This window comes from Geotrypetes seraphini, chromosome 12, assembly GCF_902459505.1.
Source record: "Geotrypetes seraphini chromosome 12, aGeoSer1.1, whole genome shotgun sequence".
Taxonomy (NCBI): Eukaryota; Metazoa; Chordata; class Amphibia; order Gymnophiona; family Dermophiidae; genus Geotrypetes; species Geotrypetes seraphini.
Window position 1 is genome coordinate 111,393,219 of NC_047095.1, and position 23,481 is coordinate 111,416,699.

General features: G+C 42.5%; 1 protein-coding gene across 2 annotated transcripts in view; it reads right to left on the reverse strand.

Annotated features, from left to right (window-relative positions):
- Positions 1-2,744, reverse strand: part of LOC117346408 (E3 ubiquitin-protein ligase TRIM39-like) — a 66,242-nt gene extending 63,498 nt beyond the window's left edge. For both annotated transcript variants that reach the window (XM_033915915.1, XM_033915914.1), the window contains exon 1: positions 2,306-2,744. In XM_033915915.1, the coding sequence (XP_033771806.1) occupies positions 2,306-2,707 (402 nt within the window). In that variant the 5' untranslated portion in view covers positions 2,708-2,744. The remainder of the gene's footprint in view (positions 1-2,305) is intronic.
- Positions 2,745-23,481: the final 20,737 nt, after the last annotated feature.

Here is a 23,481-nt window from a genome sequence, read left to right on the forward strand (position 1 = left end):
AACGGCTAGCACAGCCGGCAAATTAGCACGCGTTAAACCGCTAACATGGCTTCGTAAAAGGAGCCCATAACGTTTACTTAAATTTTTAACTCAAATCCTCCACTCAGGATCAAGATGGAACAAGAGCGATTTTAGTAACAAGAAATAAATAAACTTTTACTCATAATGACAGGAGTTGCCATTCAACATATTACGAGAAATTGGAAAAATTATGATAGACTTAGTTTTTGGTGGAATGGATTGTGCTATATTTTTTAAATGGAAAGAATGGCCATTCAGCAAGGACGTTTAATGATGTTTGGGAGCCATTAACAAAACATTGTATGCATTGATTATAAGTAATAATTTATTTTTCCCCTTTTTGTTTATTAAAGTACAGGGTGGGGGGGAGGGTGGGTTTATTTTAATGATATCTTTTGTTAAAGTGTTACTGATATTTATAATGGAGGGAGGATATTTGATATGTATTAATTTTTCCTGGATTAGTAAGTGATATTAAAGTGTATATGATTGTATTATGTTACACTTGTTGAAAGTTTAAAAATGAATAAAGAATATTAAAAAAAAACACAAGAACAAGAAATATATCTAGACCAGGAGTCTCAAAGTCCCTCCTCGAGGGCCGAATCCAGTCAGGTTTTCAGGATTTCCCCAATGAATATGCATGAGATCTATTAGCATACAATGAAAAGCAGTGCATGCAAATAGATCTCATGCATATTCATTGGGGGAAATCCTGAAAACCCGATTGGATTGCGGCCCTCATGGAGGGACTTTGGCACCCCTGGCTTAGAGGAAACAGTCCAAGTTTTACTTCAAAGTAGCCCAGGGGTGTCAAAGTCCTTCCTCGAGGGCCGCAATCCAGTCGGGTTTTCAGGATTTCCCCAATGAATATGCATTGAAAGCAGTGCATGCAAATAGATCTCATGCATATTCATTGGGGGAAATCCTGAAAACCCAACTGGATGGCAGCCCTCAAGGAGGGACTTTGAGACCCCTGGCTTAGAGGAAACAGTCCGAGTTTTACTTCATACTAGCCCAGGGGTGTCAAAGTCCTTCCTCAAGGGCCGCAATCCAGTCGGGTTTTCAGGATTTCCCCCAATGAATATGCATGAGATCTATTAGCATACAATGAAAGCAGGCATATTCATTGGGGGAAATCATGAAAACTCAACTGGATTGCAGCTCTCAAGGAGGGACTTTGGCACCCCTGGCTTAGAGGAAACAGTCCAAGTTTTACTTCAAAGTAGCCCAGGGGTGTCAAAGTCCTTCCTCGAGGGCCGCAATCCAGTCGGGTTTTCAGGATTTCCCCCAATGAATATGCATGAGATCTATTAGCATACAATGAAAGCAGGCATATTCATTGGGGGAAATCCTGAAAACTCGACTGGATTGCAGCTCTCAAGGAGGGACTTTGGCACCCCTGGCTTAGAGGAAACAGTCCAAGTTTTACTTCAAACTAGCGGCCAGGGGTGTCAAAGTCCTTCCTCAAGGGCCGCAATCCAGTCGGGTTTTCAGGATTTCCCCAATGAATATGCATTGAAAGCAGTGCATGCAAATAGATCTCATGCATATTCATTGGGGGAAATCCTGAAAACCCGACTGGATGGCAGCCCTCAAGGAGGGACTTTGAGACCCCTGGCTTAGAGGAAACAGTCCAAGTTTTACTTCATACTAGCCCAGGGGTGTCAAAGTCCTTCCTCAAGGGCCGCAATCCAGTCGGGTTTTCAGGATTTCCCCCAATGAATATGCATGAGATCTATTAGCATGCAATGAAAGCAGGCATATTCATTGGGGGAAATCCTGAAAACTTGACTGGATTGCAGCTCTCAAGGAGGGACTTTGGCACCCCTGGCTTAGAGGAAACAGTCCAAGTTTTACTTCAAACTAGCGGCCAGGGGTGTCAAAGTCCTTCCTCGAGGGCCGCAATCCAGTCGGGTTTTCAGGATTTCCCCAATGAATATGCATTGAAAGCAGTGCATGCAAATAGATCTCATGCATATTCATTGGGGGAAATCATGAAAACCCGACTGGATGGCGGCCCTCAAGGAGGGACTTTGAGACCCCTGGCTTAGAGGAAACAGTCCAAGTTTTACTTCATACTAGCCCAGGGGTGTCAAAGTCCTTCCTCAAGGGCCGAAATCCAGTCGGATTTTCAGGATTTCCCCCAATGAATATGCATTGAAAGCAGTGCATGCAAATAGATCTCATGCATATTCATTGGGGGAAATCCTGAAAACCCCCCCCCCCCCCCTCATCTAGAATGAACTCAGGGTTCCCTAAAAATCCCTCTTACCAACCCCACCTTGTATCCCTGCCCCGCCTCCTCTACAGGAGTGAGCGTGTGAGCTCTGTGCTCCCCGGAGCGGCCGCAAACGACACAGACCAGCGCCCGGTCTTCCTGGCAGAAGAGCTTCAGGCCCTCCTGGTGCGCCCGGCACCGCTTCCCCGCGCAGGCCGCGAGGCGCTTGGCTATTTCGGTGACGTTGGCCAGCGGTCGGTTGGGCCTGAGGCTCCTCCCCTCGGTCGGAACCCTGCACTGGGGGCAGGGGAAATGGGCGCGCGAGCCCCGCCAGCAGCGGGCGAGGCAGGGGCGGCAGAAGCTGTGGCCGCACTCGGTCAGCACCGGCTCCACGAAGTAGTCGAGGCAGATGGGGCACGTCGTCTCGTCCCGCAGCTCCGAGGGGCCGCCCGGCTCGCCGGCCATGGCTTGCCGAGAGGGCCAGTTTCGTTTTCGCTTTCGTTTCCCGTTTAGCGGCGTCTGAGGAGAGGAGGCGCGCGAGAGGATTTCGCTTCGGCGCTCTCGTTGGCGCGCGGCTCCTTCCCGCGCGACTTCTTCCTGAGGGATTCTCCAGCAGCTGTTTGCTTTTTCCATTCAAAAAAACAAAAGGAATTGACCCCCGAAATATCCACAAAGAAGAAAATCCAGAGAAAACAAAAAAAAAACTCTGGAGTGACGATGTTCCTAAATGGACTTTATTTGAAAGTGTCAAAGTTCCAAAGGTACACTGAAATCATCCACATAAAATAATTCCATCCACATAAGAATAAATCAAACACATAAGAGCCTTAAAGGACCTAGTCTGCTAGGGATACAGGACCCAACACGGTCCGCGTTTCGACAAAAAGTCTTCTTCAGGGGTCCCTGGGGGTCCTCTAAAGGTGAATACGTGGGACACATAAAAGCCTTAAAGGACCTTGTCCGCTAGGGATACAGGACCCAACATGGTCCGCGTTTCGATAAAAAGTCTTCTTCGGGGGCCCCTGGGGGTCCTATAAAGGTGAATACGTGGGAAACAATTGTGTGGTGAGCCGGAAGTGAGACACTGCTTGCATTTGCAATTGTTTCCCACATATTCACCTTTATAGGGACCCCTGAAGAAGACTTTGTCGAAATGCGGACCGTGTTAGGTCCTGTATCCCTAGTGGACTAGGTCCTTTAAGGCTCTTATGTGGATGATTTATTTTTATGTGGATGGAATTATTTCATGTGGATGATTTCAGTGTACCTTTGAACTTTGACACTTTCAAATAAAGTCCATTTAGGAACATCATCACTCCATAGAGTTTTTTGGGGGGAGGTTTGGTTTTCTCTGCTTTTTCCATTCGCCTGACAAGGTTGCGTGTGTTGCTAGTCAAGTAATACAAAGAGAGGACAATTTTCTAAGACTGACACCCAGGGGTAGGGTCCTCCGGTCCTCCAGTCGGGTTTTCAGGATTTCCCCAATGAATATGCATTGAAAGCAGTGCATGCAAATAGATCTCATGCAAATTCGTTGGGGAAATCCTGAAAACCCGAATGAAATAAGGCTCTCGAGGACCAGACTGCCAAATTTGGGCGGGCTTGAGCCCAAGGTGGGCTGGGCTGCCCTCCCCACCCCTTAACAGCCTCTCTTTCCCTCCCTTCCCACCTTCAGCCTATGCAGCCAACGGGCCATCAATCTCAGCAGCCCATTCTTCTCGGTGGCCAATCTAGGTCACTAGTACCTGGCCAAGGTTTAGCAACATTTCATGCTACCGATCCAGGACAAGCAATGGCTTCCCCTGTGTATTTCTCAATAACAGACTAAGGACTTTTCCTCCAGGAACTTGTCCAAACTTTCTTAAAACCAGCTACGCTATCCACTCTTACCACATCCTCTGGCAATGCGTTCCAGAGCTTAACTATTCTCCGAGTGAAAAAATTTTCCTCCAATTGGTTTTAAAAGTATTTCCCTGTAACTTCATCGAGTGCCCCCTAGTTTTTGTAATTTTTGACGGAGTGAAAAATCGATCCATTCCCTGCCGCAATCCTCACCCCGAAGTGCTGTGGTTCAGGGGGGTGGGCGATCACCATCACGGCAGGAGAGATGAGCCATCTCTCCTGCCGCGATGGTTGTGATGGGGGGTGGGCAGGTTGCAGGGCCTGCTGAGCTCATCACGGCAGCTGCGATCAGCTCAGCGGCCCCTTTTTCGGCATTTATACCTGTGCTGACTTGGTCTAAGTCAAAACGTATAAATGCCAACTAGGCAACCTGCCTAAACTTTTGGTTATACCTGCTGTACGCCTAGGTCGGCTCACCTCCCACCCGCCCTTTCCCCTCCTCTAAAAACGCCTCTTTTCACTCTATGCGTTTAGAGGCAGGGGAAAGGCCTAAGCTGGTTTTAGATTTATCTAAAACCAGCTTTGGTTATGGGTACTTGGACGATCAGGCTTTTTGATCATCCAAGTACCTATTTAGGCCACTTTTTAGTCGTTTTATATCTTAAAGCTAATAATGGTGGTGTTGCACACCTTCAAGATAAAACAACAAAATGCAAATAAGTGCTAAAGGGTTGCACAAGAGAAATTAAATAGAAAAACAGCAAAAATTGTGGAACAGGATCAGATGTACCAGTTGGTAGTTTAATAAGCATCCAAAAAACATAAAAGCGATCCACAAAGGATATATAAAGTCACAAGTGACCCACATTAAAAAAACAAATAATATATAAAATTACAAGTGACCCGAAATGGACTGTGCTTTGGCAAAACTAAAAATGCCTTCCTCGGGGGTCTTAATGGTCATTGGCTATCTTATAAATATATTTAAAAATCTATATAAAAGTCACAAAAAAATCCAAGTAGTTAAAAGGCTGCAATCATGCAGCACACGCACAAAATCTTCCACGGTTGGCTGGCATCACGTGTGACTTTTATATCATTTTATTATATATATATATATAAGACAGCTAAAGACCCATTAAGACCCCTGAGAAAAGCATTTTTAGTTTTGACAAAACACCTGTTAATCAAGGTGTTATTACATACCTGCAAGGAATAAGTCTTTCACTTCCCTAAAGATAAAAACCTAAGGTGTAGTATTGCCAACATACTATATGTCAGTGGCTGTTTTGAAAAGGTTTTATATCTGATAACCAAAGAAAAAAAAGAAGGGTTTGAAAAAAAATTTTTTATCTCATAGGAATCAAAGAGAAGGAGAAATAACTTACCAGAGCATTCAAACATCAAAGGAGTCTCTAAACACATATAATTATACCTTGCCTGGCCAGGAAAGCTAGTTTAACGCTTTGGCTAGGTCACGTGACTACAAGTCAGCCACATCAAACTTAATTAGCACTAACAACAGCTAAACGAAAACATGCACTTCTAAAAATAGAATTCATTCAATAATAAAAGCATATTCCAAAAAGCCACAGCTATCCTAACATATTTATGATTTTAATTGCAACAATTATGATCATAAAAAAATCACAGTTAAAACGGCAAGCACAAAATTGGCTTCAGTTTTAAATAGAATCTAAAAATATGCCTTTAATGAATATAAAGGGCATATTTTAAAAGGGAAGTAAAAAAAAAAAAGTGGGAAACAAAAAATAGGCACAATGAAGAGTGACAAGATAAACTCATACTTGAAAGCTCTTTATTAATATAATTCATGCATAGGACTCAACACAAACTGTGTTTCGGCTTACATGCCTTCATCAGGAGTCCATATCAGATAATCCTCAAAAATAGGTTATATGAGAATAAATAAAGAGCTCTCTTTGTGAAACAACGATGCGTTCATATGCTTGTCGCTTAAATTGTTCCAACGAAGTGCAAAATCGTTTAATCTTCAAAAATTGAGCGATAGAAAGATTGAATTTCAGCGTGTTCCGTTCAACTGATTTTCTAGACAAAGGGGTCCTTTTACAAAGGCGCGCTAAGCGTCTTAATGCGCGCTAACTGATTTAGCACACGCTAAACAATAACGCGTCCATAGACTATAAATCAGCGTGCACTAAGACGCTTAGCGCGCCTTTGCAAAAGAGGGGGGGAAAGTGGTGGAGAAACATTTATTTAATTTATAAGTTCGTATATCAAGAAAATCCAATTGCTTCCTATTGTAAGTAATAAATTGCAAATGAGGATCTCTTCCATTCATCCAATTAATAAATTCTTTAAGTCCATTTTCAGATCCCTTCAATAGAAAGATGTCATCCAGAAACCTGCATCAAAGAGAAATAAACTGAAAAAATGGAGAAGGGTAAACATTAGTCTGTTCAAATTTATCCACATAAAGAGTTGCCACTGATGAGGCTAAAGTGGCTCCCATGGCCCCCACTTTATTTACTGATACAAAAATAATTATCACAAATCAACCATTCTGCCAAACATATTAAAAATTTGGTAGATATTCGCTGTCCAGTATCTCTCCTCTCCAAAACTTCTCTAATCACTTGCAATGCTCCATCTTGTGGAATCTGAGTGTACAGGGAAACCATGTCTAATGATACCAACCAGATATTGTGCATAGAGCCTTTATTTTGATCCAATAATCATAAATAATGGGAAGAATCTTTCAAATTATTAAAAAAAGGAATGGTTAACAAGACTAAGAATGTTAGAATGCCCCTGTATTGCTCCATGGTGTGACCTCATCTGGAGTATTGCATTCAATTCTGGTCTCCTTATCTCAAGAAATATATAATGGCGCTAGAAAAGGTTCAAAGAAGAGCAACTAAGATGGTAAAGGGGATGAAACTCCTCTCATATGAGGAAAGACTAAAATGGTTAGGGCTCTTCACCTTGGAAAAGAGACGGCTGAGGAAAGATACGATTGAAGTCTACAAAATCCTGAGTGCATTGATTTTTCACTCCGTCAAAAATTACAAAGACTAGGGGACACTCGATGAAGTTACAGGGAAATATTTTTAAAACCAATAGAAGGAATTTTTTTTTCACTCAGAGGATAGTTATGCTCTGAAATGCATTGCCAGAGGATGTGGTAAGAGTGGATAACGTAGCTGGTTTTAAGAAAGGTTTGGACAGGTTCCTGGAGGAAAAGTCTGTAGTCTGTTTTTGAGAAAGACATGGGTGAAGCCACTGCTTGCCCCGAATCGGTAGAATGGAATATTGCTACTCCTTGGGTTTTGGCCAGGTACTAGTGACCTGGATTGGCCACCGTGAGAATGGGCTACTGGGCTTCATGGACCATTGGTCTGACCCAGTAAGGCTATTCTTATGTTCTAAATAAGATTTTACCTTTATTGTTTCTTATTGGAGGAATGAATCCACAAATTTTGACAACGGTTCCAATACCAATTGTCTGCTGTTCACAATAGGTCACCCTGGTAGATTTTGCTCAGATTTCTGAACCTTAGGAACAAAATATATTCTAGGTATTTAGGGATATTTTTCCACTAAATATTGACATTCTTTACTAGTAAGCATTCCTTGTTTGTAGAAACTATTCATCCATTCAGTAATCGCATTAATTTAAAGGTCGGATCCATTTCACATTTCTTATATGCTTTGATATCCCCTAGTTCTCTTTTTCTTCCATCTCATAATTACATCTTTCTTGAACAACTGTAGCTCCGCCTTTATCAGTCTTCGTAATCATCAATTGGTGATTATTAACCAATTGTCATAAGGATTCATATTGTTCTTTATTGACATTTCTCTGACTTCTGTGATTAGATGGTAATTGTTCAAATGTATCTAAATCTGCTAATACCAGATCTCGAAAGGTAGATATCCCCAGATTAATGACCCCAGGTGGTATCCAGCATGATATAAGGCTTACAAATGGATATATCCACTGATGATGAATTCTCAAAACATATATAACTTCAATTGCAATTTTCTAATAAATTTTAAAAATGCAATTTTTAGTTTAAAAAATCTGGGAGTTCTGCTAACACAAAGTTCAATCCAAGATTTAATATTTGTTGCTGATGATGTGTCAACATAACTGATGACAAATTAATTATGGTTTCTGTTGTACCCATACTCTGGTGGTTATCCCAGACTTTTTTCTCATCCTCTCTGAGACTGTCATCCTTCCTCTGGGTTTCACCCCCTCCTTCTTTAAGGTTGTTTTCACCTCTGTTTTTTTTCTGAGGAGTTACCACTTGGATCATCACTCATTCCTTCAGATTCGCCTGAGGAGCTTTCAAATTCTACCTTTTTCTTATCCTGCATTATCACTTGTTCCCTTTTATTACAGATGTATACACGATTTAACTGGTAATCTTTTTCATCTCGGTATAAATTTTTAATCTTTACTCACTTTAACAATTCTCAAAATGTATCCATATTTTTTTGTAAGTCTAATATAAATTTATCAAACCCATCCTGTCTCAGTTTATCCTTCAATTCTGTCTCCATTACATTTATCTTAGATCATAAGTCCCCTTCTATGGCCACTGTTGTCTCTATCAATACACTTCTCCCTCTGTATTCGCTGTGATAGGGGATTACAGACCTGCGAATACAGAAAAACCATGAATAACTTTTTCATATGTTATTCGCTGTTTTCTATTAAAAATCATCGTGGATATGGTGAAACCACGATTAACACGGTGGGAGACCTGGCCTGTTCCTGAAGGAGAGGCAAAACATGGCGAAGAAAGTGCTGGGAATCAGCAATTTTCTCTGTAAACACTTGGAATCAGCGATTTCTCTATGCAAGCTGACATAATTTGGGGGGAGGAGCCAGCAAGCTAAAAATCGTGAATAATCGAAACCGCAATTGCTGAAACCGTGAATACGGAGGGAGAAGTGTCGAATCATTAGATCTCTAGAACAACGATTTAAAATTGCAGTGCCCTTCTTCAAAAACATTTTGCCTGATGTCAGAATTTTAGGTTCTTTCAAAATGCGCAAGCTCCTACGTTATACTATCGCCCTCTTCTACAAAGCCCCGCTAGCGGCTGCCACGCGGCAACAGCCCCGAAACCCATTGAGATTTAAAGAGCCTCGGGGCTGTTGCCACACGGCTTTGTAGAAGAGGGGGTATGTTAGATATGGGGTTTTTTTTAGTTATTTTATGTATTATATTTGCGCTAGCCAATGTTTATTTATGTTAACCATTATTTATATTGCCTCTGAAGCAGTCCTGTGGGATGAAACACAGCTGTGTCGGGTACCCTTATATATGACTTTCTACAATAAAGGTTTTTGATTGATCTCCATCATGTCTACTGAGTCTGTGAGGAGCACGATCCTTCATTGTCAGCTTCTTGCAGCTACTTCCTATGCCAGTAAAACCTTGGTCCTATCGCTCCATGGATTTTATGGCTTGTGGGCGTTCACACTTGATTTGAATCGCCCATAGTTGTCAGCTAAAGATCGCTTTTCTGTAATCCACATTGAGGGCTCCTTTTACGAAAGTGCGCTAGGGCTTTAACGCGCGGAATAGCGTGCGCTGCATTGCCGTGCGCGCTAGACCTTAACCCCAGCATTGAGCTGGCGTTAGTTCTTGAAGCGTAGCACGCGGTAATTTCCTGCGTGCACTAAAAACGCTAGCGCACCTTAGCAAAAGGAGCCCTGAATCTTATTTTGAAGAAAGCAGAATACAAGATACAGAACAGCTGCCGTTCTTAATGTCCGTTCTTCCTTAGATGGTCAACTTTAAGAATTATTATTACTCAGAAATTATATAGATATCAGCAACTTTACCAAAAAGAATTCCGAGTTTAAGGGCTCCTTTTATACTAAGGTGCGCTATGTGTTTTAGCGCGTGCTAAATATACACGCATGCTAACCACGCGCTAAATGCTAACGTGTGCATGTTAGTCTATGGATGCATTAACGGTTAATAATAATAATAATAATAATAATAACTTTATTCTTTTATACCGCACCTTAGTAAAACAGGGGGTTAATGTTCTCATTGCAGCTTAACATAATATGTCTCTAAATCTATTGCAGGCCTCAATTACACCACCTCCACCGCATATACACACTTTTCTAGCAGCCTTTAATATAATTTATTTATTCTTTATTCTTAAAATGCCCCTTATCCATTAGTGTCTTACTTAGGATAGAGCTTAATTCAGGTTAATTTAGTAGTAACTATGTACTTTTCTCAATTATGACTTCGTTTCTTATCCTTAATTTACGACCTGAGAGACATTGGATCTGACATGTTTTGCAAGTGCTTTTCCAATTAACTCAGCTGGGGATAAAACTATTCAGTTATGCAGATGACTTCACGCTTATAATCCCATTTGCTGACTCTATCTCGGAAGCTATTCCCAAGGCTTCAGAAGCCATAAACATGATGGAGCAATGGATGACAAACTTCAAGCTCAAACTTAATTCAGAAAAAAAAAAATTCTTCATTGCTTCACCACATCCGTTTGACACCAAAACACCCCTATGCATCAATGAACTTAATCACCCCATCCAGCCCACCATAAAGATACTAGGCGTAACTCTAGACCAATGCCTAACCATGAAAGACCAGGTGGACTCCTTAATCAGAAAGGGTTTCTTCACTCTCTGGAAACTCAGATCCATTAAGGCTTATTTCGATACGTCGGCATTCAGAACCCTGGTCCAATCCCTCGTACTAAGTCAACTTGACTACTGTAACATCACCTACTTAGCCATTTCCCAAAAAAATATGCAATGTGTACAACTAATGCAAAATGCAACGGTCAGACTAATCTACGGACTAAAGAAATTCGATCATGTATCACCCTACTACCGGCAGTTACATTGGCTACCGATGGAAGCACGCATAAAGTTTAAATTCGCCTGCTTCTGCTTTAAAGCGCTAAACGGACTTGCCCCTAAATACATAACTGACCTGTTCTCCTTCTCTGCCAACAGACACAAGAGAAGCTCTCATTCCTACTTCATTTCCCCCCCAGTTAGAGGTTGTAAACTGAAAAAACACCATGAACACCTTCTTTCACATCAAGCAGCATTGTGGGGTAAAGACCCAGATCAACTGCTTTCGCCCACTACTTATGAGGAATTCAGAAAACGTCTAAAAACTCAACTGTTCCTAAAGTATCTAGACAACTGACCCACTCATCTTCTTTCTCCTCCATAGTGATTCCTCTGTCCTATTAATCTCTTTCTCCTCAACAACGCATTTCTGGTCCTATTAACTCTCCTCTTCTCTCCTCTTAAATTCAATCAATTTGTACCTCACTTAATCTATTGTAAACCGCATAGAACTTAACGGTATTGCGGTATATAAACTGTTATTATTATTATTATTTCAAGGATCCCCCCTGCAAACAATTAGGTAACCGTTATCAAAAGATTAACTTACTCATTTTATTATTTTAATGTATCTCACCCTACGATGAAGCCTAAAGATAAATTAAGCTGACAAAATGGGCAACACATTATTACCTACCAGTGCCGCTTTTGTCATCCGACTCTCCCTCACTATTCAGAGTAAGATGGTGGTAGCGTTCTTTCGACCGTTTAAACATGGAAATTTTAAAGTGACAGCTCCTGCCCCACATCCTATTGGAAAGGAATTAGATCAGTGTGGTCCACTCTACCTCGGCATGTAAACCCACCGGATCAACTGTACATTAAAAGAATAAAAGTGAGTAAATTAAGATTTTAATAACGGTTACCTAATTGTTTGCAGGGAGATCCTTGAAAAAGCATTTTCAAAACATGATTGAAGCCAATTTTTCTAATTAAGTTATGTGCCTATCTTTAGGTGCCTCTTAAAGAATTTCCCCCCTTAGCCTACTCCTTCTCACAGGCATTTTATTCAGAATCCAACAGAGCAGATTAAAAATAAAATAAACAAGATAACTAGGGATTCCTTTTACTCCCTAGCCTGATGTTTTATCCTTTTCCCTTTTCCACACCTCAGATTTTATTGTAATTAACCTCTCTTTCTCTCCTCGTGTTCTTATTTGATGTCAGTTGTTTTTGTCCTTGTATTGGTATTAGTTTGTTTCGTAACCCTCCTTTTTATATGAGTTTGTAAACCGCTTAGATTTTAACCCTGGTTCTATATTTGCGGTATATTAAATAAATTTAACTTGAACTAGTTTAAGATTTTCTCATTTTTCAAGGGACGTTCAAAAACTATCAAGAAAACATTGGTATATTTTAGAAGGGCATTATTGTTTCAAAGATAAAAAAAATTCACAGTTGCCCACACACCATTCCAGAAACATCAAATAAATTATTGCACCATCTGCCCTTCCTTTACATATAAACAATACTCCAATTATCAGGCTACTTTCCCTGCAGCTCGTGCTCTGTGTGTACATCTTCTGTAACCATCACTGAGTTCATTCATCCCGGGACAGATAAAGTATATCGTAAGAACTTAAGAATAGCCTTACTGGGTTAGACCAATGGTCCATCAAGCCCAGTAGCCCGTTCTCACAGTGGCCAATCCAGGTCATTAGTACCTGGTCAAAACCCAAGGAGTTGCAATATTCCATGCTACCGATACAGGGCAAGCAGTGACATAGTTCTACTTGTGACACTGAAGGGGTTATTTATATCATAACATGTCCTTGCACCTTACTGTGTGCGAGGAAAACAATAAGGAAGGTTAAAACAAGGATGATAGAGCACAGAAGCAACATCAGAAGATCTCATGTTGCTGCTCTTCACATACTTTTTCAGATCTAAAGTTTTTTGTTTTTAAAATTGTGAAATTATCATGACACTAGTCTTTAAGCATGTTATATTAACGGTGCTAGAATAGATGTGTGTGTCTGTCTTTCTTTCTTTCTTTCTCTCTCTCTCTCCTTGACCGCTGTCTTTTTTTCCTTGTCTCTCTCTCCTTGGACGCTGTCTGTCTGTCTATCTTTTTTTCTTTGTCTATCTCTTCTTGGCCACTGTCTGTCTGTCTTCCTTTCTGTCTGTCTTTCTGGCCCCCTGTCTGTCTGTCATTCCTCTTTCCCTCTCCCCCTGGGACCCCTGTTGTGCTATGCCTGCCTTCTCCGTGCCCCCCTTCTGTTCCCCCCCTCCCTGAGCAAAGCATGATTGCTGTCTGGCCCCCATAGAGAGGAGGACCCAGGCCTATAAGCCACTCTAATCACTACATTTCTGGTAGAATGTGTGAGCCCACCCATACCCTACTATACTGCCCTATAGGTGAAACCTATAGCCATATTGGGGTGGTACACAGTTAGGTATAGTAGGTTTTGGGAGTTTGGGGGGCTCACCCTAAATTATAAGGAAGTTATGGTGAGATATATAGCTGGCACCCTTTATGTGAAGTTCACAGCAGTACCCTCCAAGCTGTCCCATTGCTCTTTCAGGATGTCTATGTGGTCAGTCCATTAGTACCTGAATTACTGCTACATTCTCCGACACCAAACATGCACCCACTTCCTAAGAAAGCTATCTTACCTCCAAGTGATATCTACACTGAATGTTCCAAAATTAAATCCACCGTATGCCCACTAAGTCAGTATTTTATGTCTGCATGTTATGTCTATACCAGCGGTCTCAAATAAGCAGGCCCATGGGCCGCATGTGGCTCTCCAGGTTTTATTTGTGGCCCGCAGTCTGGACTGGATCATTCTCTTCCTTCTGGAGCAGCAGCGTGTCTGGCCGGTTCGTTCCGTTCAAAGCCGCGGGTTGGCAGCTCCTTGCGCTATCCACTCCTGCATCGGAAGCCTCTCTGACATCACAACATCAGAGAGGCTTCAGACGCAGGCGCGGATCTTGCAAGGAGCCGCCACCCACGGCTTTGAATGGAACGAGCTGGCCAGACACGCTGCTGCTCCAGTGGCATACCAAGGGGTGGGGGTGGTCCGCACAGCTGGCCACCCTCCACTGTTCTCCCTAGAGTGCGGCTCGTCTAGAGCAGTGGTGCCCAACCTGCTTCCCTTCCCTTCTCACCGCTGCCATCGGGGAACAGGCCGGCACTGTGCTCTTTGATCTACCTGCTTCTCTCGCCGCCTGACGTCAATTCTGACGTCGAGAGGACGTTCTGGCTAGCCAATCGCTGCCTGGCTGCCCAGAACGTCCTTTCCGACGTTAGAATTGACGTCGGGCGACGGCGAGAGTTGGTCGGCCCCATGAAGAAGAGAAGCATGGAGATCTCGGCCTGTTCCCGATGGCGGCAGCAGCAGCAGCAGCAGCAGCCTATTCCCCGGCGGTGGTGGCATGGGGGAGGGCAGGAAGGAAGAAAGAAAGAAGGGGGGGAGGACAGGGAGCCAGAAACAAAGCAAAAATTGGGACACGGAATCAGAGAAAGACAGACATGGAGAAAGAAAGAAAAAGTTGGGGGAGGGAATGAGGTCTGGAGGAGAGGAAGCATACAGGAGGCTGAAAGAAGGGAAGAAATATTGGATGCACAGTCAGAAGAATAAAGTGCAACCAGAGACTGATGAAATTACCAAACAAAGGTAGGAAAATGATTTTATTTTCAATTTAGTGATTGAAATGTGCCAGTTTTGAGAAAGAAAAGATATTAAACTTTAAATGTGAGTGCTGCAGAAAAAATAGAGTACTTGGAGGGCCACAAAAAAAATAGTTAATGTCTTATTAAAGAAATGACAATTTTGCATAAGGTAAAACTCTTTATAGTTTATATATCTTTCTTTTTAATTGTTAAAGGAAAGTTTTTTAAACTATAAAGAGTTTAACCTCATGCAAAATTGTCGACTAAGCCCACTTTAGGAGCCACTAAGCACGATTCTATAAACTGCGCCTAGCTTTTCTAGAATCACGCTTAAGCGCCACAATACTCAGTGCCTAACTTTTAGGCACCATTATAGAGTAAGGGCCATAATGTGGGCTAATTGTTTAGGGAGGGCATTAACTGTTTTTTTGAGACTGAATTCTACAGATTGCACCTAAAATACTGGTGCAAAAAAAGTGCTATTCTATAAACTGCACTTAAAGTTAGGCATGGTTTATAGAATAGCACTTATGCCTGAGAAACGTGATTAAATTTAGGTGCAGATGCCCTTATTCTATAATTATATGCTTAACTTAAAGTAATGCCCCCAATCCACTCATGACCCTTCCATGACCTGCCCATTTCTACACCCCCTGTTTGACTCACATGTAAAATTTAGACCTAAATCCTGCACTTAAATTTACGCACGTAACCTGTAATTGATTCTAATTATCACCAATAATTGCGTGTTAAAACGCCAATTATTGATGCTAATTAGCTTTTTATTCAATTAAATTGCATATGACATTCAGATATGTGACCAAAATTGCGTGTAATTTTTATAGAATTACATGGTTTAGTAAGTAGGCCTAGGGCAGGGGTGTCCAACCTTTTGGCTTCCCTGGGCCGCATTGGCCAAAAAAAATGTTTCTGGGGCCACAGAAACGCTGCAGCGAGACAGAGGAGGGAGCCGGCAAGACGGTAAACACCCGGGGGCAGCAGAGGAAAACACAGCATCGCCTTCGACCGGGACCGCACAAAATACTTCACGGGGCCACAGGTTGGACACCCCCGGCCTAGGGTGAGCAAAACACAAAAGTACCCAGGGAAGGGGTATTTCGTTGGCATCATTCAGTGATCAATAGGAGCAGAGAGAAATTCAATAGCTTTTTTTCCCTAGCCAGGAGAGCAACCCTGAAACGGTAGGGCAGTGATGGCAAACCTTTTAGAGACCAAGTGCTCAAATTGCAACGCAAAACCCACTTATATATCACAAAATGCCAAAACGGCAATTTAACCGGAATACTATGGGACTCATAATCGAAAGAGAAAAACGTCCAAAAACCGGCCTAAGTCAGCACTTGGACAAACATTGTCCAAATACGTCCAAGTGCCAATAATAAAAACGGGTTTTGGACGTATTTCTAAACGACCTAGGCCTTCATAGTGCCGCTGAACGACCAAAGCTAAATGGGGTGTTTCAGGAGGAGTGTCGAGGGTGGGAGTTGGGCAGGACGTGGGCCGGCTTAGAGTTAGTTGTACAGCATGTATAACAGAAAGTTATACAGCACAGGATCGACAGAACTTGGACGTTGTGACTTAGACCATGTAAATCATGGTCTAAGTCACAAAAAACCACCTAAGGTCACCAGATAAGCACTGCAAACACATAAAAAAGACCCCCCACACACTACCCCAGTGATCACTGACCCCTCACCCCCATAAAAATATTACTCACACCTTTAAAATTCAGCCTCCTGGCATCATCACCTGGCAGCCTGGCATAGGAAAGCCTAGTCGTCCAGCACAGAGGCGGCTTAAGTCGTCTTGAGGGTGGGTTAGGGACTCATGGAGAGGAGGACCCATGCCCATAAGTCCCTGTAATCACTGCATTGATATTGAAATATGTGAACTCCCCTATACACCCTCAAAACCCTTTTTTACTGGCATATAAGTGGCTTCTGCAGCCATAAGGGCTATTAGGGTGGTAGATAAGTGGGTCTAGGGGATTCTGGAGGTGGTTTGGGGGGCTCACCATGACCTATAAGGGAGCTGTAGTGAGGAGAAGACATGGCACCCTTTTTGTGACGTTCACAGCCGTGCCCTGTAAGGTACCCCATTATTTAGGTGCCATGTCTAGGTGTTCAGTCCATCACTTTGCAGACCCCTCCCACGTCCAACAGGGCTTGTTCTAGGCGTTTTTGACTCGGACGAAAAGTTGGATGAAAATGTGGTATAAAGATGGATGATTTAGTGACTTGGACGATCAGATCGGCAGGACGTATAGTTAGACGATTTTAGAAAGAAAAAAAGTTTTGGACGTATTTTTCGAAAATGTGTCCTAGGCTGTTTTTTACTTTGGACGACTTGCAACTTAGACGAAAACGGATTTAGACGTTCCTTTCAATTATGCCCCTCTAAGGTTTTAGTTTAGAAAAAACAACTCATACATTAACATCTTTTGTCTTAAAAGTAAACCACAACATCAGAGCTTTCAATGGCACAAACAACTTTTATTGAAAGGTAAAAGTTTGCACCCAATTCAAATCTCTCTCTATACCAATAATAGCTAACACTAATGGATATTCCCTGAATCAACAATCTGCTCCCCTCTGCTAGGCTACGCCATGAAATATGCTCCTCGCCAACCCCGCCGCAGGAATCACCTTCGCCACAGACTCGACAGGCTGCCATCTGCGCCACACCCTCATGCCACATGTGAGCTACCCACCTTACCCCAGACAGGGGAGGGAGGAAGCGCTCCCATTGGACTGCTGGGCAGAGAGGCGGGTGATGTAAGGGGAGGGGAGCAGCCCGGCCCCACGTCCCTCTGGCTTTATAGTAACGATCTCTGTCGAACTCTGTGCTGGGGCGAAGGCGCGCGTGCCCACAGAGAGGGCTCTGAGTGCCTCCTCTGGCACGCGTGCCATAGGTTCGCCACCACTGCGGTGGGTTCATGGCCTCCCTCTAGTGGAGAAACAGAGAGCTCTTCTCCTGATGGAAATAGCTATTCTTCTTAAGTTACAGGTTGTGAAAAAAATGTAAGAAAATGTGGAGCATCCGGTTTGGTAAGTGAACAGTCCTTAAAAATAATCTTAACCCAAGGCAGAGGGCTAAACCTGAAAGTCGATACCCTGGACAAACAAGTTTATTAACAATGATGAGAGAGCGAGAGCCTCTATAAAATACAGTATCTTGGAAACTCCTTAAAGACAATAGAAGGCACTCTTGGCTAAACTAAAATATTTAACTTTCACCTGTATAATCAAGAAAAGGATTCTGATGTTCCCACTGTAAAGATTTCTTTAAAAGCATTTTTTTTTTTTTGTTCTTTCACTGAGCCAAGTTATATCAAATCTTCGCTCCCTTTATAAATATCTGTTGTGCTTTATACAACGTCAGTATTAAGAATGTTTGTCTATGAGCTGAGGTGTGTCAGGTCTCTGTTAGTTGTTACCACAGTAACATGCTAAATGGTGGAGACAAGAGACTGTGTCTGAATTCAACAGGGCCTGGGATAGGCATGTGGGATCTCCTGGAGAGAGAGAGAGATAATGGTTACTGCGGATAGGCCATTTGGCCTTTATCTGCCATCATGTTTCGAAATGACGGCAGACAAGACCAGCCTGCCCTATGTAGTCTGCTCAGTAGGGTGGTTAGGGTCGTAACTGCTTTTCCCTGGAGGTTACTCCCGTCTATGCTTTTTTCCCAAGCAGGAAAGTTATTTGTTTTGCTACGGGCAGAAATGCGCTATACTTTGATTCCAAACCATTTTGAATTCCGTCACTGTTTTTGTCTACTGGAAGGGCATGCCAAGCATTCGCCACCCTTTCTGTGAAAAAAAATTTTCTGATGCTGTTTTCAAATTTTCTTGAGCAGGCGGTAGTTTTTTGGCCAGCGTGGGGATTAGCGCATGATTAAAAGTCATGCGCACTAACCCCGCTAGTGTGGCTTGATAAAAGGAGCCCTTAGTTAACGGTTCCCAAACTTCCATAAATTTTTTTTATAATAACCCTTCTGAATGGCCATAAACTTTTCCATTTTAAAGACATAACAAAGGGATTCCCACCAGAATGAATAATTTAATCTATCCCAATTTTTCCAATTCTTTAAAATAAGCTGTATGGCAACCCCCGTCATTATAAACAAAAGTTTGTTATTTTTTGCCAAAATTTGACTTTTTGCCCTCATAGATGTTCCAAATAAAATAGTATCATATGATAATTCCACTGGATTTTCTAATAAATTATTAACTTGATCCCAAATCGATCTCCAGAATTTTAGTATCAAAGTATTGTTTGTTAAAGTCCTTTTGTCGTATGCAGTATAAGCATTAGGAAATTTCATCTAGCCTCTTAGCAGGCGGAGGTGGCTCAATTTTCTGCGGCGTGTTAAAATGCCTTATGTAGGGCTAGATTCACTAAGCTCACTGATTGTGTCCCGACCAGTTTGCGACCCCGACCCAATTCAGTAACCTTCTGCCCGATCCGATCCGCACCTGATCCGATCCGCACATGCAAATGAGGGGAAATGGCATGCAAAGTAGAAAGGCAGCGATTCACTAAACAGAAGAAGGAACACCGATCAGGCTGGCCGATCAAAAAGAAGCAACTGCTGAGGACCAGTCGCTGCCAGCTCTCCTGCTCTCTGCCGCCCTGTCTCTGCAGTTTCAACCTGTGGGTTAAAAACATGTGTTGTTCATATCTGGCTAAAGCGTGTTCTGTTCCACTCAAAACTTCGTTTTGACCTCGCTTGTGCAGTCTGCACATGTGTCTGGATCGCTCTGCAGCGATTCGTGGGGGTCGCTGTGGGGGGGCGTTCCTCCGATCGCATTAATTTGCATGAGGACTCGTAGTGAATCGGTCGCCCGGGAAGACTCGCCACGGATCGTCCACGGATCGGATCGGTGAGTTTAGTGTAGAGAATGACACGGTGACAAAATTCATCACCGTTCCCGTCCCCGCGGATAACCGCGGGAAACCATCTTCATGTCATTCTTTAAGGAAAGAGGGAAGAATCAGAGTATGAATGGCCACAACCACTGACCCGCAAGCTTTGCTTTGAAAAATGCTGGTGTAGAAGGTTGAAACAGACACTACAGAATGACAGTCTCTGGTATCCAGAGCAGATATTGTGATGTCATAATGCCTCATTCCACCAGTGCCTAAGAGCCAATCACATCAGTGATGTCACAATGGCTTCATTATCCTTGGCTCCCATAAGAATCAGAGTATGAATGGCCACAACCACTGACCCGCAAGCTTTGCTTTGAAGAATGCTGGTGTAGAAGGACTGAGGTTGAAACAGACACTACAGAATGACAGTCTCTGGTATCCAGAGCAGATATTGTGATGTCATAATGCCTCTTTCCACCAGTGCCTAAGAGCCAATCACATCAGTGATGTCACAATGGCTTCATTATCCTTGGCTCCCATAAGAATCAGAGTATGAATGGCCACAACCACTGACCCGCAAGCTTTGCTTTGAAGAATGCTAGTGTAGAAGGACCGAGGTTGAAATAGACACTAGAAAATGACATGGGATGATTTCCCGCGGTTATCCGTGGGGATGGGAACGGTGATGAATTTTGTCACCGTGTCAGTGAATCTAGACTGCAGTGTCATTGCTAGAGCATGTGTATCAGTCAACTGAGGTGGGTCAGGGCAACGCGATTCTTATCAGTATTAGAACATGTCTATCAGTGAACTGAGATATCAATTAAAGCAGCACAGGCTTGTCACAGGTACGGGTATCAGTACCATTTGTACTGTAAATAGAAAGAACTCTTTCACAACTTTTATCTCAGACATGGCACACCTGCACAAACAGTCTTCAAATATTGTCTTACCGCACAAGGTGAGCTTCCTTTTCTCCCTTTCTTCAAGGAGATCCTTTTACAAAACAGCACAAGAGGTTTTTAGTGCCGGCCGGCGTACTGAATGCTCTGCACTGCTCCAACGATCAAGGAATTAACTATGAGTGTCGGAGCAGCTCAGAGCATCCAGTGTGCCGGCCAGCTCTAAAAACCTCTCGTGCAGTTTTGTAAAAGAGGTGGTGGGGGGGAATATTTGATATCCTGCCATTACAAAAAAGGTTAAAGCGGCTTAAAATAAAACATAAAATACTAAAATGAATTAGGGCTCCTTTTACAAAGCCGCGCTGGCGTTTTTAGCGCGCGCTGGGCAAAAAACTACCGCCTGCTCAAGAGGAGGCGGTAGCGGCTAGCGCATGCGGCATTTTAGCGCGCATTAAGGACCTTCGTAAAAGGAGCCCTAAATCAAGAACGCCAAATATTGATAGGAAACACACACAAAAAAAAATCATTCATTACAAGGCCAAACATTCCAAACTATTTCCAAATAAAATCATCATTCAAACCAAAGACAACTAAAACTAAGTCTGCCAAGATGTGTTATCATTAAACGCAATTTAAAACCACCAACAACAAAAAACCTTAAGTAATACTTTACATTTAGGATAAAGCAAATCAGACCGTAAATATGGAGGTAGGCTATTTCAAAGCACAGGTGCGAAAACATAGCCAGTGAAGTGTGATATTCGGCACATAACTGGTTATGCAGAACCGCATGAAGAACTTAACTTAGCTGGTTAAGTGCTAGAAATCACCTTTTAACCAGATAAGCGCCGACTCTGCCTTTCAGAGCGTCTCCAAAATAGCTGGTTTCGGCTTGGGCACTAACCAGGCATTTTCGGTAGAACTATCCAATTAAGTGTAACTGAAAATACCCCGTTATCCCCGGAAGGCAATTTTTTTGGCCAGGAGCTTTGCCTGGACATTTAAATTGTTTTTAATATTGGATCTTTAAAGGCCTGGCTCTATAAACGGCTCCCTAGTGAGGCACCGTATTTGAGCCTGCCTAGCAATGCCTAACTAAAATCCACGCCTGACCTAAATTAAACAAATTAGCTTAAATGGCGTGGAAACTGACCGTACCATCAAAGTTAATTGAATCATTTTTTTTTTTTTTAAAGTAAAATTCAAAGTTAGGAGCGGATGTCTAAGGCGAAGCGCCTTCTGATGCCTACCGACGCCTACCTGAAAAGTAAGCATAATTAGGGAGCGTAGAATAAGCGTGGTTAACTTAGACATATTAGGCACCAGTAAGGCCTAACCTAAGGCACCTAGTAAGGCTTAACCTAAGTTAGGCACTGGTAAATTAAGCCCAGTTAAACTTGACCTAATATACTGGTGCCTACCTCCAAGACGCCTATTGACACCTAAGTACGCCTAGGCTCCGCTAAGCAGAATTCTATAAACAACGCCTAGCGATTGATTGACAACCGTGCTGATTGGCACCTACATCTACAATGTGGGCACCTTTTATAGAATCAGGCCCTACATAAATAAAATAGGTGCCAATTGAATACGCAGAAAAAAAATATCCTTTCCCCTAGTACTCTCTCACCCCTCTCCTGTTTGTCTTGCGTCCTCCATTCAGATTTTATGCTTCTTTTGCAATAACTCATAAGTGACATAAAAATTAATGTTTATGTTTGATTCTCCTGGAACAGGTACCTGTGGAATAAAACTACCAATAAACACTTATATTTTTTGTATCCTTAAATAACCCCTAATTAGCTAGACAATAAACACCTAAAGTTAGCATTTGTAACCATCTAAGAATAGAAGCCATAATTATAAAGAGGCATAGGATGGCAAGGTAGAAATTACTCAAAGGAACAAATCCCGATATAGCAAGCTGAGAGAAACACGTGCAGGAGACCTTTCGCAAGGGGGTAAGGGTGATGGAACTTATCTCGTATGAGGAAAGACTAAAAAGGTTAGGGCTCTTCAGCTTGGAAAAGGGACGGCTGAGGAGAGATATGATTGAAGTCTACAAAATCCTGTGGAGTAGAACAGGTACAAGTGGAATGATTTTTCACTCTGTCAAAAATTACAAAATCCAGGGGACATTCAATAAAGTTGGATAAAGGTGAGCCGGTTGATATAGTATATCTAGATTTTCAGAAAGCTTTTGATACAGTTCCTCACGAGAGGCTCCTGAGAAAATTAAAATGTCATGGGATAGGTGGCAAAGTTCAGTTGTGGATTAGGAATTGGTTATTGGATAGAAAATAGAGGGTGGGGTTAAATGGTCATTTTTCTCAATGGAGGAGAGTAAACAGTGGAGTGCCACAGGGGTCTGTACTGGGACCGGTGCTATTTAACTTATTTATAAATGATCTGGAAATTGGAACGATGAGTGAAGTGATTAAATTTGCAGATGACACTAAACTGTTCAAAGTTGTTAAAACGCATGCGGATTGTGAAAAATTGCAGGCGGACCTTAGGAAACTGGAAGACTGGGCATCCAAATGGTAGATGAAATTTAATGTGGACAAATGCAAAGTGATGCACGTTGGAAAGAATAACCTAAATCACGGTTACTGCATGCTAGGGTTCACCTTGGGGATTAGCGCCCAAGAAAAAGATCGGGGCGTCATCGTAGACAATACGATGAAATCTTCCGCCTAATGTGCAGCGGTGGCCTAAAAAGCAAATAGGATGCTAGGAATTATTAAAAAAGGGATGGTTAACAAGACTAAGAATGTTATAATGCCCCTGTATCGCTCCATTGTTCGACCTCATCTGGAGTACTGCGTTCAATTCTGTTCTTCTTATCTCAAAAAAGATATAGTGACGCTGGAAAAGGTTCACAGAAGAGCGACCAAGATGGTAAAGGGGATGGAACTCCTCTCGTATAAGGAAAGACTAAAACGGTTAGGGCTCTTCAGCTTGGAAAAGAGACAGCTGAGGGGAGATATGATTGAAGTTTACAACATCCTGAGTGGAGTAGAACAGGTACAAGTGGATCAATTTTTCACTCCATCAAAAATTACAAAGACTAAGGGACAC